This window comes from Argiope bruennichi, chromosome 9 (genome assembly GCF_947563725.1).
Source record: "Argiope bruennichi chromosome 9, qqArgBrue1.1, whole genome shotgun sequence".
NCBI classification, from domain to species: domain Eukaryota; kingdom Metazoa; phylum Arthropoda; class Arachnida; order Araneae; family Araneidae; genus Argiope; species Argiope bruennichi.
In genome coordinates, this window is record NC_079159.1 from 77,869,901 (window position 1) to 77,889,270 (window position 19,370).

Below are 19,370 nucleotides of genomic sequence, written 5' to 3' on the forward strand. Positions count from 1 at the left end.
TACTGTGAACAAACACACAGCAGAACACGGATAATGCTTAAAAATTTCCCAATATTGTGTTAGGAAATTCTAAAACATCTATAATTATTCAAAATCTAAATATCTAATTTTTACTTCCTCGTTTACAAAGAGAATTAATGATCATCAAAAAGAATTTCTAAGTCCCCTCCCCTGAATTAAAAAAGACAACAACATTTTTTTATGTATGTCGCTAATTTTATCTATAAATTTGTTAACGCGAAAACACTTTAAGCTAGACAGATGAAATTTGGTATGTGGTGTTTACACCAAATTTATGGATTTCTGCTAAATCATGAACGAGACCCATTCACAGGAAGTTTGTCTGTCTGTCTATCCAAATGCAAATGAACATGAAAATTATAAAATGCAAAGACCTAGATGGGTAAAATGTAGTACATTGTTTCAGCATACCCGTATTAAATTTTGAAATAAATCTATCAAGGGGTTGATCGTCTTTTGGCCTATATTTTCCCATGCATGTATTCACAGTAACTCAACAACACAGTTACTTAGATAATAAGATCGCAAAACAAATCTCACTTATTAAAATCGCAGTTCTGTGCCAGAAATACAGAAGATTTGGAAGAGGACATCAAAAATGCACATTCAGTTTTCTCCACTGTACCAAGAAGCACAGAGGCCCATGTGAGAGATTTTGAAAATAAAAATCAGATTATTTGTGCTTACGGTGTTGTACAAGTTTTAAAATTTTCATGCGAAAGAAGGAAGGTTGCCAAAATATCATACAATATTCCCACGACATTCTGAACGTCGAGCAATAACGTGATAGGGTTTTTGAGCATTTTGTGCTAATAAAGTGAGCACTTTTATTAAGGAGTATGAGAGAAAGCCTCGAGAAACCGGAAGTTACCTTATAAACGCAACATACTGTACGATATTTTTACGATATTCTGAACGCCAAGCAATACCGTGAAATATCGCGACAATATTTTTGACCATTTTATGCTAATGAGTACTTTTATTTTTGTTAGCGGATTATTATTTGACTCAATAATAACCCCCAGTTTTATGATTTTGTCAGTTTATGTTACAAAATATGAATGCTGAATATGCTGCGGAGAAATCAATGAAGAAACCGAAAGACGTAAATTTTTCCAAACTCTATTGATACGCACTTTATTGTTTTGTTTTGTTTATCCATATTGAAAAGACACTGCTAAAGCACGCAATAAGGCGAGAAAATGAAATTCTCTATACTGTTTATTTTGTTTCAGCGAACAAAGATATCTCTATAATAGAACGCTTCTTACCTTTTTGATCTTGCCACGTTACCAATCGCCTATCTTTCGGGAATTTATTTTTTATGTATGAATCATACAGTTTGTTCAGCTCAGACGGTATTCTAATTTTAAGTGCCTATATCCGTCTCGGGAAAGTAAAGCAGGGTATATGTTTGAATGAAGCAGCAAGGCTTGTAAAGTTTTTTTTATTTATTTTTTATTTTCATGTTCTACGCTTAACTCCATATGATTAAATAAAATTTTAATTATATAACTTAACGACTTTGATTAGTTAAATTTGCTTAACACCATTAAATAAAATTTGGATCATCAGACAAACTGTTAAGATTTTTCTTCTACAGCAATTCGAAACGGTCATCATCTCTTTATGCAGTTTTAATCCTTGTTAGCACGTAATTCAGTGTACTATGATGTGAATTAAACTTAGTCATGCCATACGCATTATTTCTTCCTTTTTATTTTAATATATAAGGCCGGGATAGCCTGGTTGTAGAGCGTTGGATTCGCGTCCCTTGGGTCGCGAGTTCGAACCTCGCCTGCCGAAGACTCACCGTGTGTGTGGTGACTGGCGCACGTATAAATCTGTCGTGGTCACAAAGTCCACCATGTCGAGAGTAATACCACTGGGGGTACTGGATCAGAGGTGATCGTTCTCTGATTCAGGTCTAAATTATAATCTGTGGATGAGTGAAGGAAATGCATGAAGGAAGTCCGCCCCGTAAAAAGGGTTGTGACGTTTGTTTAGATAAGTCGTGCTCTTGGTCCTAGGTGGCGCTCTAAAGATTTTTTTTAAATATTTATCATACATAAGAATATTATTAATGATTTTAGTTAAACTTTTCATTGTAATCAGCTTTTGGTGCCGAATTATAGCTGCTCTTGGCTTCACAGCTTGAACTTGGTTATTAGTTTCTCACACTAATGTACATAAAAGACAATCTCGAAATTGATATATACAGATTATCTGTCAAAAATGATTATCATTTTTGCAATTATAAAATGAAATATTCCAGGTAATTTTATTATTATTTACATACATTAGGTAAATGCAAACAATTTTTTTTCCAAAACACACAATTAATTCCAAAATTCAACTTTTGTGGAGTATCTGAGATTTACTATTCGAAATTTGATACATGCCATAGCATTAATAATTGTTTAATTTCCACCTTTATGTTTAGAATTTTAAGAATAATAAATATGATGAAATTTCTTTTCATTTATTTATTAATTGGTGAGCCATTTTTTTATTCATTTATGTCTTATTTAACCGGCTGGAATGTAGAAAATTGCTCCCAACGAAGCTCTCATATATAGAAAGTCATTCATCATCTATTACCCTAAGATCGGCTGAAACGTAAAAAACCGTTATCTGAAAATTATCCTAATAACGACTCTGACGTAGAAAATCGTAAATGCTTTCCCCTTTCACGATAAGAGCCATTTCACGAAGATTCAGATGCTGAATAGTCGACGGTTAATGGGATAAAAACGCTTTGTTGTGGAATGTTTTTTTAAATCAAAAAGCGCTTGAGGGTAAAATAAGTTATAAAAATTTAATGGAAAAACAATGAGTATAAAACTTGTATATTTTCTTTCAGAGTAATAAGGATATACTTAATCTGAATAACTTATTTCCAATGTTATTTATTTATTTAAAATCAAGCTTCTTTTTTAGAACAAAAATATTTAAAAAACATTAAACATTAAATATTCGAAGAACACTTTTTATGAAACAAAATCAGCTTAAAGTAATTTTATGCAAAACATCACACTTCCCATCCAAACTTTCCTAACTACTACCAGATTTTTAAGAAATTTCAAGTGTTGTGAATAATCTCTAATACCAATTTATGATGGAAGATATTTTATTTCAAAATAACCGTTATAGAATTATGCTTATTCTATTTCTTATGGAACAAAATAAGAGTTATCCGATGAAATTTTATTTAACTAAAGAAGCGTCAAAAACTATTTATAAATTGATAAAAATCAATTATTTTGGAATTATAAATTAGAATTAGATCAATTAGAATCTGAGTATTATTTTACATTTCATTATTTATTTTTAAAAATTAAGCATATTAGTAAATAAGTGTCATTACTGTGCAATAAACAATCAATGAATTTGGAAGAAACTTTTTTTTTAGTAAAGAGACATTGCAATTCCAAAAGGAAATTTAACATATTATTTAAAATCAAAAACAAAAAGAATTTTCTTATTATTTGGAGTAACACATTTTTCTTTTAATAAGACAAAGATTAGTTTTAAATGCAGAAGCTTTCGTGAATTAATTTTGTAATATTTCATACTGACAAATAAAGTTTTAATATTCAGTTTCGAATTTTAAAAAAATACCATTTCAATAAGAAGAGATACTTCCACGTGATCAGAAAGAATTTGAATAAACGCATCTATATGTTTAACTTCCTTCCTTATGTTGCGAATTCAAATAAGAAAAAAGCGTATCCAATAAAATAAACGTTACGATTGGGTTGCATGTTCAGAGATCATAGGAACGCGTTTCCGCGCTTCTTCAAAACGAAAACATTCTTAATAACTATTTTCACCTATAAATTGCATAAAAATTGTTGCTCAATGTTTAATAGCAGGCCAAGTTCACACGCACACTTGCTTGTCCATTCATAGTTAGATGACATAACTATCAAACAAGTAAAGCAGCCTCAACTAACAATTAGAAAACGAACTTAGCATGCGGAAGTGACGTTCAAAGGTGTGATGACGTAGTTCAGCAAGATTCTCAGTGACGTAGACAATCTGAGCTGTCATCATGTTTACTCGCGTACTCGCTCCGTTCAGAGAGCTCACTTCAGGTCTGTTCTCTGGTAGTACGTGGAGCAAGTGCCATCCGGACCAAAAGCATGTCACAATAAACAAAACAGAAGCTCGTCTGTGTCAAACATTCGTGAAGAAAATTCTTCCTGATGTTATTTTGGGCCGATCATTTCAATTAAAAAGATGTTGAGCCTATCGCAGTTGCTTTTAATTCCAGCGTTGCTGTTTTTACGATTTTTAATTAGCTTCTCTATGACTGGTTTTCCAGTTAGAGGAGTTAGTTGGAGTAAAGATCCAACGCAAGTAAGATTTTAAATTTTTGTGCATATTTTAATAAATGAAAAAAATTGTTAATAATTTATTGATTAAACATTTGCTTCTTTCGAATTTTTTTTTATGCATGAAATTTTATAAAACAATACTTTTAGAATCTTGCGAAATACCGTTAGATTTTAATCTGAAATTTGTTTTGAATTAAATTATAGTTACATATTTTTACATCGTAACTATAATATTTGAAAAATAAATTAGTGTGTTTTGAATGTCATTATACAATTTTTATAAAGAGTTGGATGTTTTTAAGGACTTAATGTATATATATATAAAGCTTTAATTTTTAAAAAAATTTTTTAATTTTATTTCAATAAATGCGATGCTTAAAAAAAGTTTTTTCCTATTCTAAAAAAAAAAAAAGCTATTTATGTTTAATAACCACCAATCTATTTTTGTTTATTACTAACTAATTTTGTTTTTAAACTTTGATTTAAAAGAAATTCAAAATAACTTGTTATATTGTATTGCATATTTCACTTAAAATATGTGATTGTGGTTAGAAAATTAAAGAAAGAGAAATATTGCATAAAAAATTTTCATTGCAAAAAAGTTTTAGAGTATTTTATAAGCATTTTAAGAATATTTTAACTTTGTAAAAAAATTATTTCTCCTAATCATTTGTGAGAATTCATGTGTTTGTATTCTATAAATTATTTGCTCTTATATGTTTGTGTACATAAAAAGTTATTTAAAATTATTGTATGTTTCAAAAATTTCTGTAATTGAATCTTTCAATGATTTCAAAATTATTCAATTACTCTGAAATAAGACAAACTGATTTAGAGAATAATTTTACTAAAATTAATTTTATCAAAATTGCTTTTTTAACTCTTTAGTATGTGTTAAATAATTAATTTCTTAATTGAAGTAACTAAAATACTTTAAATAAAAAAAAAAGATTTTTTTTAATTTTATTTTTTTATAAGAGATATATATTATATTTTTATTATTTTTGCATAGTTAAAATCCTTAGTTTCATTCTGCAAGATTGCTTATTCTTCATGTTATTATTTTATAGGAATTTTCTCTCTTATAATGAAAATTTAGTTTATTTTCCACTAGTTACTGTACTGTTTAATTATAATTTAATATAATTGATTAAATGCTCAAATTTGCTGAAATAATTTTTATATGTATGTTTTATTAATTCTAATATATTTAAACTTTACTTATTTTTATTTCCTCTCATAGTGGCATCATACATTAGCAAGACTGAAAGAATCTGATTTGCATACTGTTGCTGATACTATTGACTATGAAGACTTTAATAAAACTTTGGATGCTATTTTAGTTCCCAGAGTACCTGGTACAGAAGGGCATGAGCAAGTTCGAAAAGTAAGCACAATGTTTTGTTTTTTTAAAATTTTATTTAAATTAATCTTGAAAAAGAATTTAAAAAAAATATTCTTGTATTTATGATTTCAAATTGCTGTAGTTTTATTGATATAGAACAAGGTTTAATTCATTTAATAATTGGAATTAAGTTTCAAATTCCTTTATGTAGGATTAATTTCAAAATGAATAATTCAGAAACCTTACTTTGATGAGCTATTATATTGTCATTTTAAATTCACTAATCTGAATTGTTTATTTCCTTCTTATGCTTATAATTTTTTACATAATTATAGAATCATTGAACTAAATGTTTTCCAAACTTTTTTTTTATTAATGTCTTATTATCTGTTATGTATGCATTTATAATATGAAATTTCTTGCTTAAAATTAGTTAAGCAGATAATGGCAGAGAAAAATTAATTTAGTGCTAAATTATTATTGTGTTCAGTATCTAATGTGTGCAGTTGCCTGCTTCTATTGGTATTATGCATTAATGTGTTCCACGTCCAGTTGTGTGCAATTGTCTGCTACTATTGGAAGCATGAACACAGTTATATCATGTCAATCTAGCAAATTATTTCATATTTTTAATAATACTGTACTATGTAATTTTCTAGTACATAATTTCCGAGATGGAAAATTTGGATTGGATTGTTGAGGAAGATACTTTCACTGACCGTACACCTCATGGTAGAAGATCCTTTTCTAACATCATAGCAACATTGAATCCTCATGCATGTAGACGTCTTGTGCTTGCTTGTCATTATGACTCGCTTTATAACAGAGAATATACCTTTATGGGAGCCACAGATTCTGCAGTTCCTTGTGCTATGATGATACATGCTGCTAAAATGCTGCAACATGCTCTAAGACAACATAAAAAGAAGGTTAGTACAAATTTATTTTTTCATGAACCTAGCCATTTTAGAAGCAAAACTGGATCTGTTTCACTTAATTTTTACTTTGTAAGTGAGTAAAGTATAACTTGTAATTTCACTTAGTTCACATCACTGTTTAGGTTGCTATTTAAATTTGTTGGTTTTAAATCAAACTGATTGCTTTTCATTTCATTTGAACAGATCTTTAATAACAAAATATTTTTTGAGCAATAATTTGTAAGGAATTCAACTAAAAGTATTTTTAACTTTATTTAAATAAAATCACTGTGAACTTATTATTTTTACATCACTTTACAAATAGTAAGATTCATTTCTTAAAAATTGTCAAATAACATGTTACAATGTAGATAAAAGTCTGGTTGCTTAAATTTTCTACTGAATTGTATGCATAGTAATCAATATTTATTCATAGGATAATTAACAAGAAAGCAACTTTTTTTTACTTGTGAATTGGTAATAAAGCTTATTCTTTAATTTAAACAAATGTACCTTTAGTTCTTCATATTAAACAAATGGCTAGGAAATGTGACAAATATATTCTGTAGGACATAAAACATCAAAGATGAACCTCAAATCTCTGAAACGAAATAATTTTTAATTATTAAACTGATAATCTCGCTGTATTTAAATGTTGTGCACTTGCATTTTCTTTGAATGAATATCGTATGGTTATATTTTTTGTAGCATTACTAATTGATTATATTTTGTAGTATTAATTATTACTTATGAATGCCAAATGAGTAATGGCGCAAAAATATGGACATAAGTTATGTATTTGGTCTCACACAGCTTTATTAAGCTTTTTAAATAATGCATAATATATGAAAATTTGCTTCTCATATACAATTTAAAAATTTTAAATATAAAAATGACTGAACAGATCAAACACAATACATATGTGTATGTATGCACACACACATAAGCAATCTCAATTTAACAAGCAATAATTTAACACTATATACTAAATGTAAATGAATTATTTAATTTCACAATTATATTGAAAAATGTGCACATTGTGATTATATATATTACCAATATACAATTTCCTTTAATTTTAAAGTGAACATTGCCCAAATGACTTAGCCTCATAATTTTTAAGAGCTGCTATAGACAGATAAATTTTTCTTAAAATACTGGTTGCTTATTTGAATGTATTCAATAATACTATGTTTAAATTAAATGTTTGAAATTGCAAACAAAAATCTCAGTTGTTGTGCTAATATTGATAAGAAAAAGTCAGATGTGACTTGGATTTGATTATCCAGAACCAGAAGTTATATAATATTTTCTGCTTTATTCAATTATATTTTACTTACTCATCAAAAATTTTGTTTCAGGATAATGAATTGACTTTGCAATTTATATTTTTTGATGGTGAAGAAGCATTTCAGCGATGGAGTAAAACTGATTCCTTGTACGGTTCTAGACATTTAGCTGCTAAGTGGAATAGAATGAAGCCATTTCCTGATGGATTAAATGACGGAAGTCACTGTTCAAAGAAGAAGGAATATGCATCCTATTTGGATAGAATGGTATTATTCCTTTCTAGGAATATTTAATAATATTTAAATATTACTTGATGTATTATACTGTTATTGCATGGATTTTTTTAAATCCTTAATTTACAAAGTATATAATAAATTTAGATAGAATTAAAAAAAATCATAAATAAATTAAATTTGTTTGGTTTACAAATCAGATTTATTAGATATAATTTTTTTTGTCCCAAGAAAATAAATAGAAAATAAAAATCCTCACCAGATATCACTGCAAATTCTATTTTTTAGAATTATGCAAATTTGCCACTTTAAAATATAGGGATTGATAGCTTATCAGCTCATGGCAACGTTATCTCTATTAATGAGAATTTTAATTTTTTGCATTTGTTAAAAAAATTTATATATATATAACCTTTTGATAAGGGAGAATATGTAAATTGCCAAATTTATGAGACATTACATGTACTGCTTAAGGAGGAAGAGAAGGGAACAAAAGAAATTAAAGTTTTAACTTTAATTTTAAACTTTTAATTATGTATCATATTTACCTTGGCCTTATTTTTTTCTGACTAATGTTGTAGTTTTGTTCCCGAAAAAATTCTGTATCCATTTTCTTTGTGTAGCTGATATATTGGAAATTCAAATTATCCTATGAATAATTTTATATACCTGCCTTATAGTGTCATCCATCTTATGCATGATTACTATATATCTTACAAATGAGAGGAAATAAAATATTCCTCTTTATTTATTAATAGAAGGGACTGATAATTTTTCTATTATTATAAAAATGGGAGAAAGCACTTTACTGTTTCTGTGCCAAAATTCTCATTTTCAGTAGAATACTTCGAATGTTTTCTAGTTGTAATCTAACAATTGTGTGTTAGTATCCTTTTTTTTTTTTTTTTTTTTGCATATTTTTTTAAAACCTGGATTTAATTTTTAGTTCAGTATTCAAAGGTACTTTGCAAATACATATAATATATTTTATGCATAGCAAATTAAATATCCTTGAGAATAAACTGCGAAATGTATATGATTTTTAAATATTTATAAATAAAAAACAAAGACTGAAAGATAAATCTACAGCTTTTAAAATTATTTTAATTACAATATTTTCTTTTTTTTTTATTTTAGGAAGTTATGGTTCTCTTAGATTTGATTGGAACAGCTAACCCAAAATTTTATAGTTATTTTCCTGACACTTATGGACTCTATTCACAATTTGTTGAAATTGGTAAGTTTATATTTATTAATGATTATGCAAAAATATATAATAATGCACATATATATTAAATTAAGACTTGTTCATAACCTATGAATGTTCAGTATATCAGTTTGATTCTAACTCCTTGTACAATTAATTCATTTAAGGCACTAATAACATAGTTAAATGAATGGTGCATAACCCATGAATGATCAGTATATCAATTTGACTCGTATTTCTTTTACAATGAATTCACTTAAAGAAGAAATAGAGTATAACCCAAGAATGTGCTGTATATCAATTTGATTCATATTTCTTATAAAGTTAAATAATTTAAGACACAGATAGCATAGTTAAATGAATGGTGAAAAACAAAATTAACTTGAAGTCATTAGCTATCTTGAAATGTGTTCTTCTACTGTATTGTTTTTAAAATAATTTATATTGTTTATAAAAAAAAAAAAATTTAAAAACTGCATTTTTTTTCTTAGTAGTTTGGTATCATGATTTAAAATTATTCTTTATTTATTTAAAATTGTGATGCCTATATTTCCCTATTATATAAACATGCTAGATCACTCAACTGTATTTATGCACAGTTTATTCATTTAAGGCTATCTTAAATAATATTATATTTTTTGATTCTACATAAGTAAATAAATATAATTTACAAAACATTGACTCTTTAAAACTGAAATTCACTACAGGTGGAAAGCAATTTGAACTTTTCCCAAAAGATCTCTTCTGAAAATATATGACACTTCAATACCAAAATGTTTATGTATAAGTGAAATACAAGAATTAAATAAACAATGAAATACTTTGGCTAATTATTAATTTTACCCTGACCAATTCAGACAAATGTGATGTTACAGAAAATTAATCCTTTAAAATTAGGAAAATAACATTTTAGACTTGATATTCAAAAAATTAGGTTGAATGTAAAAATATCATTAAATTATTCAAGAATTTATTTTATTTTCATGCTGCATGTTTGAAAATATACTAAGTTTTCTATTCCGACTTAAATGTAGATAGTTTTTTTTTTTTTTTAATATTTAAGTCCTTTTTTGACTTAAAGTATTTTATAAAGCAGAAAAAAAAATTGAATTAGAAAAAAAAATTATTTTGGATTTTAAACAAGCATGGATTGAATTTATCAGAGTTTATTTATGTTTCTTCCTCTAAAGAGGCATAATAAATGATAATAAAAGCTTCATTTTTTAAAAATTCTTAAATGGATTGATTTTGCTTTTTACTTATTGTCACATGCCTTGATAATATTTTCTTTGCTAAAGAATATTTTGCTTTAGTTGCAATAGAAAGTTTATTCAAGTGTAAATGAAATTATCCATATGTGATAACAAACTTTGTAATATGCATGAGTACTGCCATTTTCACTTGATAAATTATGAGAATAGCAAGTGCTGAAAAATATTGTCAGGTTGCATGTTTTGGACATTATTTCATTCCTACTATAGCAATGCATAGCAGCAAGATTTATAAACAAATTACCTTAACCAAGATGTGATCAACAACATCAGATAATGGAAATTGATGTAAAATGTCTTCAAATGACCACATTTAAGGCAATAGATAATGTAAATTCAAAAGCTTCATTTGTGTTTGCTAAAAAGATAAATTTTTGTATTTATTTCATTGCTAATATGGATTGACAAATTTTACCCACATGTATTTAGAAATTTTCCTGTGACTTTCCTCTTTTTTTGCAATATTTCTTTTTAATTCAGCTGCTTTTTTTTTTTTTTACAAAATAAAATCTAACATAATCTACTATTATATTTTCAACAAAAATATGCTAATATATGCACATTTAAAAAATTAGAAAAACATCAAATTAATACTGTAAACTTCTTTTCAAAATCGATTCCTTTCAGACTTTTAAGTGAAAAACATTGAAGCATATTTTTTTCTCCATGCTTTACTCTTTAAAAATGGAAATTATAAATGACACTTATTTCCTTTTTTAAATTTCAGAAGCCAATTTCCAATCATGCATATTTTATATTGCGTGTATTTTCCATTTAATTATTATTATTTATCCTTCTTATTTTATCTAGAAAAGAGGTTGAATGCCTTGAAAAAAATTGATGCTCACCCACCCGAAAGCACCACAAAATATTTTGATAGCAGATCTACTTTGGCTTTTGTTGAGGATGATCACATTCCTTTCATGAAAAAAGGCAAGTTAATTTTTTATTTTTTATTTTTCTAAATTTTAAAATGCAAATCAAAACCTGGTAGAAATACAAACTTCTGTATTTCTATTAATTCTGACATTTCTAGGCTCATTATAATTAGTAATTTCGCAAAAATTCTCAATTTAAAAACTCGGAGAAAAATAGAAAGAGATGAGACAATGCCATTGGGAGTTGATAAACACCTACGGAAAATGAAATTGATAATTAAAGGGAAGCAAAAGTAAAATGAAAATACATTTTATTTTATTGTTGTTTTCCGATGGGTTCAAATAACGTCTGCATGTTAAGATCTAGAACGTCCAATTACTTTAAAATGGAATTTCTGTTTATTACATTATTTTCAGGTGCATGTGTTCGTTTTACTCCACTGTCTCTCTTTTAGTGACATTTATCCACAATTTGAGTGTAGCAATAAAAAGAATTGAATCTTATTAAAAAAAATGTGTAAAAAATATACATTGTGGGGTGACATAACTATTTTTGTGAAAATCTTTCATAAAAAGTGTGCATTATTGGCCCGCATGTATGGCTTTAACCTTCCAGATAGGACCCACCATAGCTTTCTCTCTCTCTCTTTTTTTAATTCTTCCACAATTTACTGAATTGCAAATTCAGTTGTCTCACATTTTAATGATGTATGATTGACTGATGAACATAAAATACTCAATGATGATGTCCATTATCCAATTATTAATTTACTATAGACTTAAAGCTATTCTAAGATTTTCGAACCTTTTTTTTTTTTTTCATAATTTCTTTCGTTATATGATAGTAACAATACATATTTCTTATTTCCTTTGTATGATGAGTGCAATTCTCGCCAATCTACTCCCTTCGAATCCATAACGGCTTTCTTTTAAATATAAAGTTCCCAAAGTACTTTCAAGAATTCAGAAAACAGATATTTAGTTTTCAAAAAGGTTGTAAGTTAAAGTATGAAAATCATGTGTCAGGAATTGTTTGTAGATATATAAAAGTTTTACTTTTTGCTTTCAGTTTTCGTTTTCATCTATTCGTTCTTAGGAATTCGCTGCTGCATTTTACAACATCTCAATCCTGTCAAAAGTAACCGCATTGTCCACATGTGTCTCCCAGCGGTGGTAATAGTTAACGCAGCTATAATTATACATTGGACTCAAATCCTTTTGCATGGCGTTTGTTATCCGAACATGCGTTCAGTTACTCGATAAAATTCATTTTCGGTCATTCTTCAGATTTTATGTTATTTTATCAACGATTGTATCTATACTAATATTGGGTGGTAATATATATGTGTGGTGTAGATTTCTGTTTAATAGCTGTGTAGTTTACAAGAAGTTGCAATACCGCTAAATTTGGAAGATAGATGAAACCGATATCTATGTTTTGAGTAGCGCCATGATGTCACGGGACTGACTTCCATTGAAAAGGTTTATGTACACAATAAACAGAGTATATGTTGTTGTGTGTTGTGATTTATGGCACTTTACAAGCCCGCTGACAGTTATCTGTCAGTTATCTGTCAGCGATTTAAGCCGAGTGAGCGTCTCTTGTTTTTTCAGTAGCGCCAACTATGTGAGTGCGACTTTGCTACTTCATGCGTAACATTCGCTGGCAGAACCCCTTTTTACAGGGGGTGCACATTCACACACCTCACAGATAGAACACAGAAAGAGAACAACCATGCCCGCACCGGGATTCGAACCCGGGACGCCCAGATCACGGGGAAGACGTGCTACCCCTGTGCCAGGACGCAGGCACAGAGAATATGTAAGAGATAATAAAAAATATCACGGCTTTAAAATCTGATAATTTAACGGAATCACAGATATGAAGTTATATCTTTAGATTTAAAAAAGAAATTAAATGATAATTTGGTTAAACACAGACATGAAGTTAAATCTATACAGTTTAAAAAAAATATTAAATATAACCAATATTCCTAGAGAAACATCTGGTCACCAAAGACGAATAATTTTAAATAAAAAGAAAGGCCTGATTTTGAGTATCACTGTATAATAAAGCGCAAGATTTAAGAGCACTCCATCGACCTTCACAAAATAGATATTCGAATCACCATCAAGACTTTCCCAAAGACCGATTTGGCTTGAAATTATAAAAATGTTGATTGTTCTAAATTTATAATATTCAGAACTTCATTATTCAGTTAGATTTGATCGCAAAAAATAGAAACCTTTAAAAAAAAATTAAAATTGGAATGTCAAGAATATTTTGCAGAATATGATTCCTTAGAATCAGAGGACTGTATGAAATCTAGACTTTATAGTTTTTTTAAGTATATGTATTGACTGAAATATAATAAATTATTGTTATTTACATTATTTCCTCCGTAGCGATATTATGAAATCATATGCTTTTTTTACGCAAGTGCGTAAAATCGTTTTTTATTCCATATTATTCGAATGAAAAGAACTAGCATACATTAGACGCATGAAATGAACGATTTTATATTCTCCGTCCCTTTACAGCACTTTTTTAAAGCTTAGGAAACGATGGAGTTTGCAAATAATTATAATGGCGATATACAAATATAAGGAACTGCAAGTAGCAATAGTAGGACTGTTAATTGTTTTCAACTGAAATTAATTTTATGGCCTCTAAAACATTTTGTTCTGTTTTACACCTTCGCTTTCCATCGTTTTACTGTTCCATTTCTTATCTTCGAAATTGTGACGTGGGGTTATGAATTGGATGTGCACCCAGTTGTAAAAATGTCAGCTGGTGATAAGATAAAACTGTGACAACCATATCTGTTAATAATAAAATAGAAAAATCAGCGGAGTTTGTCATTTAGCTTGTTACAGGAACACCAACGGAGCTAAAACTGCGAAATTTGTCATACATATACTTTGGACGATGCGAGTGTTCCGAAATTTTAGTTAAAAACCACACTTTTTACTTTCTCGTCTAGAGAAAGTATAGTGATCTTCAAAAAATTCGAACGCGAGATGTTGAGAATTTCCACAATTTCAGACCTTGAATTCAAAAAACACACTTTTGGAAAATGCTCGTCTGTCTGTGATAAAGATAATTCAAAAGCGATTTGAGTTAGACAGTTGAAATTTGGTATACGGTCTTTATACCAGATTTTTAGATTTCTATCCAAGTTTGAGTGAAATTCTTTCAGAGGAAGTATGTTTGTTCGGATGGTTTGAATATAATTTAATACTATAATTACCAAATGAAGAGAGCTAGATATATAAAATTCTGTATACAGATTTAACATCTATGGTGTTAGATACCTGTCAAATTTTGAGATAAATTCAAGAATGAGTTGACCGTCTGTCTATCTGTGCTTTCAGAAACATATAAACACAATAACTCAAAAACTCAGTTACTTGAATATATCAAACTCGGCGTGAGATTTTGTGATTACAAGTGTAATTTTGTGTTAAATTTTTATTTCAATATGTTGGAATGAATCCAAACCCAAATTCGGTTTTCGGATACTTTTAACTACATGCCTGGTATTAATCGCCAAAAAACTCACCAAGAATCGCAAGAATGCTAAATTCACGCCAAAGGTTAATATTTCTTAAGTATTGTATGCCAGTGACATGCAAGGCGCTCTGTAGAATGACACCTTTAAAGCACCCTTTTTTTTCACTCTCAAATGATTATAATTGTTGGAATTTAAAATTATAACCATTTGAGAGATTGTATATATTCTAATAAAAAAATTATAAAGCAACAGCAGGTGTAAAATGCAAATGGAATGCAAAAGCTATACTGATATTTCACTTTTTCACGAAACAGATTGATATCAGACTTCAAAACCAACTTGTTTATACCGGCATATACAAATTATTCCCAGCTGTGTAGACTTTATCTGCAAACAAGTTTCTTCTTAGGAACTTAAGAATTTGCAATATTTTTGAAGCTTTCTTCGCTGAAGTATTTCAATATTTATTAACTACGACTGTTTTTGGAAGATTTTGTAGTAGAAGATCCCATGAGCACTTATTTCAAATGATATCAGATTAAATCTTGTCCTTGACAAATGCACCGTCATTAATAAGAAAGTTAATCAGAAATATTTGGAGGATGGCACTTTGAAACATTGTATCAAATCTGAAGTTTGGCAAGCACTTATGGAGATTGGTACTACATGCTGCCTTCCAGACTGTGTTGCAAAAGTGACTATATTTCCCTAGAAGTACTTTGTATGTTCAATGTATGTTCATCGTTAACTTTTCTGACGGTGAATTTCGAAAGCAGAAACAGGCTTAATCCATAAGAAAGCTATTACACTTCGTATTTCAACAAGATATTAATTTTCAACAAATCTAGCCATTCAGATTGCTATGACTCATTTGAAGTTTAGTAAAATTTCAAATGTACTGGAACAAATAGTACATCTGTTATTACCATTCTGGTGGTGGTGGTGGTGGTGGGGATTCCATCAAAGGGCGGGGATTTATTCTTTGTTATTCTTTTTGAAACCATTTTAGTGATTGACTCACGTAATTGGATCCCATTACAAAGCAAGCGGGAAAAAAAAAAAAAAAAATCTAGATCGATTAAGTGCTTGCAAACCACTATCTTAGGTTCTTAACATGAACACATCTCAATATTGACAATGTTATTTGGGAATTAAGATTTAGGCAGCAAAAAGCCGTCTTTTGAAATTTTAATTAGAAATTTATGCACAAAATTACCATTTTTGCGAAATTATTATTTTGAAATAATAAATATACAAATTTTTTTTGAAGTATTTAAAAATTAAAATATGTGAGAAAATTTTTTGAATTTTAATAAATTTTTAAAGGCTCAGTATGAATGCTTTATTTTAAAATTTATACATTTTCAAATGCATTTATCCGATTTTCTTCGCGGTTTTGTAATTAAAAATGCTTTTCGCCTTAAAGTTAATTTTGAAACACTTTTTTAAAAAACAATATGGAAATAGATATAAAATTTATTCTTTTTTTTTGTAAGATTTAAAAAAAAAAGATATTTCTCTAATTTTCAATATTTTAAAATAATAAATTTTCATTCCTTGCTTTTATATTTACTACTGAATTACAGAATTATTGTTATGTTAATTTGAACATTTATTATTTTTGCATTTGTTTATAACAATGGTTTTTTTTTCTTCCAAATTTACGTGGAAATTATTAAGCTTTTTACTTGTTTTTTCATATGTTTCATGTTTAACAACAATAACAAAAAAAAAGTCAGTTTCGTGGCAGATCTAAGCGAAATGCCAATTTCCGTGCTCGCTTTCACAGTATCGCTACCAGTATTTAAGAATATCAAACTCAGCTGATACAATGATCTGTGCTTATAAAAGGATGTGCTTGCGTGCGTGTCTGCATGCGGTATCCAGACGAACCTATCGTATTTGCAGCCTTGAAATTCGACTCGAATAGTCGTCATGGCGATTCGATGCACTTGAAACCCGAACTTTAAAACATGTGATGTAAAAATTTATTTATTTAATATATTAGGTTAATTTAGGCAATTTTTCACACACATTTATGTGGAGTATATAAGTTTTTTACATTTTGAGAAATGTTTAAAAAAAGAAATTAATTTTTCTGGAAATTTTTGAGAACCAAAATCAGATTTTAATTTCATTTTTTTTTTTTTAGATTTTTTTAAAAAAAACTGGAAATATTTTTTACTTAATTTAAAAGAAGAATGCTCGAAATACCTTTTTTTCATTTTATACCCTCCTCCCTCCTAAATGAATCGAGAAAGATTTTCTTCGCAGATCTTGTATGTGCCATTTTAATATGTGGTTAAATGGTTTAAAGGAGCAATCAGGGTCGAATGAACCCTGAAAAGATTCTTAGGCTTTTCGTATTGTCTAACTTTTTGAACTGCCTTACTTTTAAAACTGGATGTTTTTACTTTCTCGTATACGTTATGTACAGAAAGTAATCGTCAAAAAATTCGAACTCGAGATGTTGACGAATTCCCGCGTTTTAGACTCCCCCGAGTTCGAAAAACAAATTTTTGGAAACTGTCTGTCTATGACAACAAAAACTCAAAAACATTTTGTGCTAGACGGTTGAAATTTGGTATAGGTCTTAACATCAAGTTTTCATATTTCTATCGAATTTTGAGTAAAATCTGTTCAGAGGAAGTCCGGCTGTTCGATTATTAATTAACAAGATAATTACAAAATGAAGGGAACTAGATAGATAAGATTCGGTGTACAAATTTAACGTCTATAGCGTAAACATGTCGATCCAAATCCAACAAAGTGTTGACTGTCTGTCGATCTGTACTTTCAGAAATATGTAAACGCTATAATTTAGAACACAATGGCATAAATATATCAAACGGGATTTTGTGACTATATGTGCAGTTCTGTGTCAAATTTTCGTTTCAATCGGTTGAGAAAAACGTGTCTAAGGCACAAATTCGATTTTCGGATACTATTAACTGCATGCCAGGATTAATCGCCAAATAACTCGCCAAGGATGACACGATAGACTCAGTAAAAATGCCAAATTCACGAAAAAAAAATATTTTACGGCAGTGCCACTGCAAGGCGTTCTCCGGCTCGACAAGTTTATCTAAGAGTATGCGTGAACGTTTTAGGGTGACCACTTGCGCTGGTTTCAGTGCTTTTAATTTAATACAATAGCTATGATTGCTTAATGTTATCCTTTCGGACTTAAGAATTTTGATAATCGATTTTTTTATCACCCTAAGAGAAAAGAATAAAAACACTTATTTCTGGCCGATCAATGTGCATTGGCTAAGACTGCTAAATGCCTAAATTCGCAACTGTGAAGTTTGGGACAAAATGGTGGCTGACAAAATAGAATGGGAAAAAATAAATTTTATTCCTAACTAGGTATATTTTATTTTTATATAGTTAGGTGAATGAATTCAACATTTTAAACCAGCTAGAATTGTCTCCCCCAAATTTTCTCACTCTCTAATAAAGGTGTTATGCGCTTCCATCATATCAAATGGCAGATTGGATAAGGCCATTGGATAAGCATTTAATGAATTGGCATTAATATTATTATCCCAGAGAATACCTTACATGGCATTGGCGAACTATAGTTATGGAATACCAATTTATATATAATACCAATTTATTATTAGTATAAATGTGCCATTTTATAAAATCTACCTTGCGATCTTTGGCGATTCATCCGGCATGCCGTTAAGTATCCGAAAATTGAATTTGTATTTCGGACTCTATTTTTCCGACCCATCGAAACCAAAATTTGATGTATAACAACTGTAATCACATGCACAAACTTCATTCGTTTAAATTTTTCATTACATACATGAGAAAAAACCGGCCAACAGACTGCCAACCCTTTGACAGATTCGGTTCAAAATTTGGTAAGAATCAACTTTTTAGATGCTAAGCGAATGTAGAAATTTTTATTTATGCAGTTCTTTACGTCTTCTAGTATCGTGTTCACTAGAACTCGGATAGCCGAATATACTTCCTTCCTCTCAATGGATTTCGATCAAAATTTGTTAGAAATCTATATATAGGATGTCAAGTCTATATACCAAATTTCATCTGTTTGGATCAAAGCATTTTTGAGTTAGTACCGCCTTCTCAAAAGGCAGACTGACATAAAGTCAAAAATAAATTTTTAGAACTCATTAAGTTCGAAATGTGAAGTTTCGCCAAAATCCAGAATTCGAATTTTTCGAACAACTACAATATTTTATATATTAAGAAGAAAAAAAAAAAAAAAAAAAAAACGGAAGTGCTTTTTCCAAAACTTTCTCGTATACTCTCTAACTAAACATGTCATGCCAGAGATCGCCTTTCATGTCACTGGCATACAGTAGTTACGGAATACTAACT

The 19,370-nt window shown here is 28.9% G+C and overlaps 1 protein-coding gene across 2 annotated transcripts in view; it reads left to right on the top strand.

The window, feature by feature from the left end:
• Window positions 1-19,370, top strand: part of LOC129983938 (glutaminyl-peptide cyclotransferase-like) — a 43,033-nt gene that overhangs the window by 20,956 nt on the left and 2,707 nt on the right. The window contains exons 1-6 of one of the 2 annotated variants that reach the window (XM_056093666.1): window positions 4,080-4,383; window positions 5,605-5,748; window positions 6,366-6,635; window positions 7,985-8,179; window positions 9,284-9,383; window positions 11,435-11,557. In XM_056093666.1, coding sequence (XP_055949641.1) covers window positions 4,264-4,383; window positions 5,605-5,748; window positions 6,366-6,635; window positions 7,985-8,179; window positions 9,284-9,383; window positions 11,435-11,557 — 952 coding nt within the window. In that variant the 5' untranslated portion in view covers window positions 4,080-4,263. Of the gene's footprint in view, window positions 1-4,079; window positions 4,384-5,604; window positions 5,749-6,365; window positions 6,636-7,984; window positions 8,180-9,283; window positions 9,384-11,434; window positions 11,558-19,370 lie in introns of those variants that run through there. The other variant, XM_056093667.1, reaches the window with a different exon arrangement.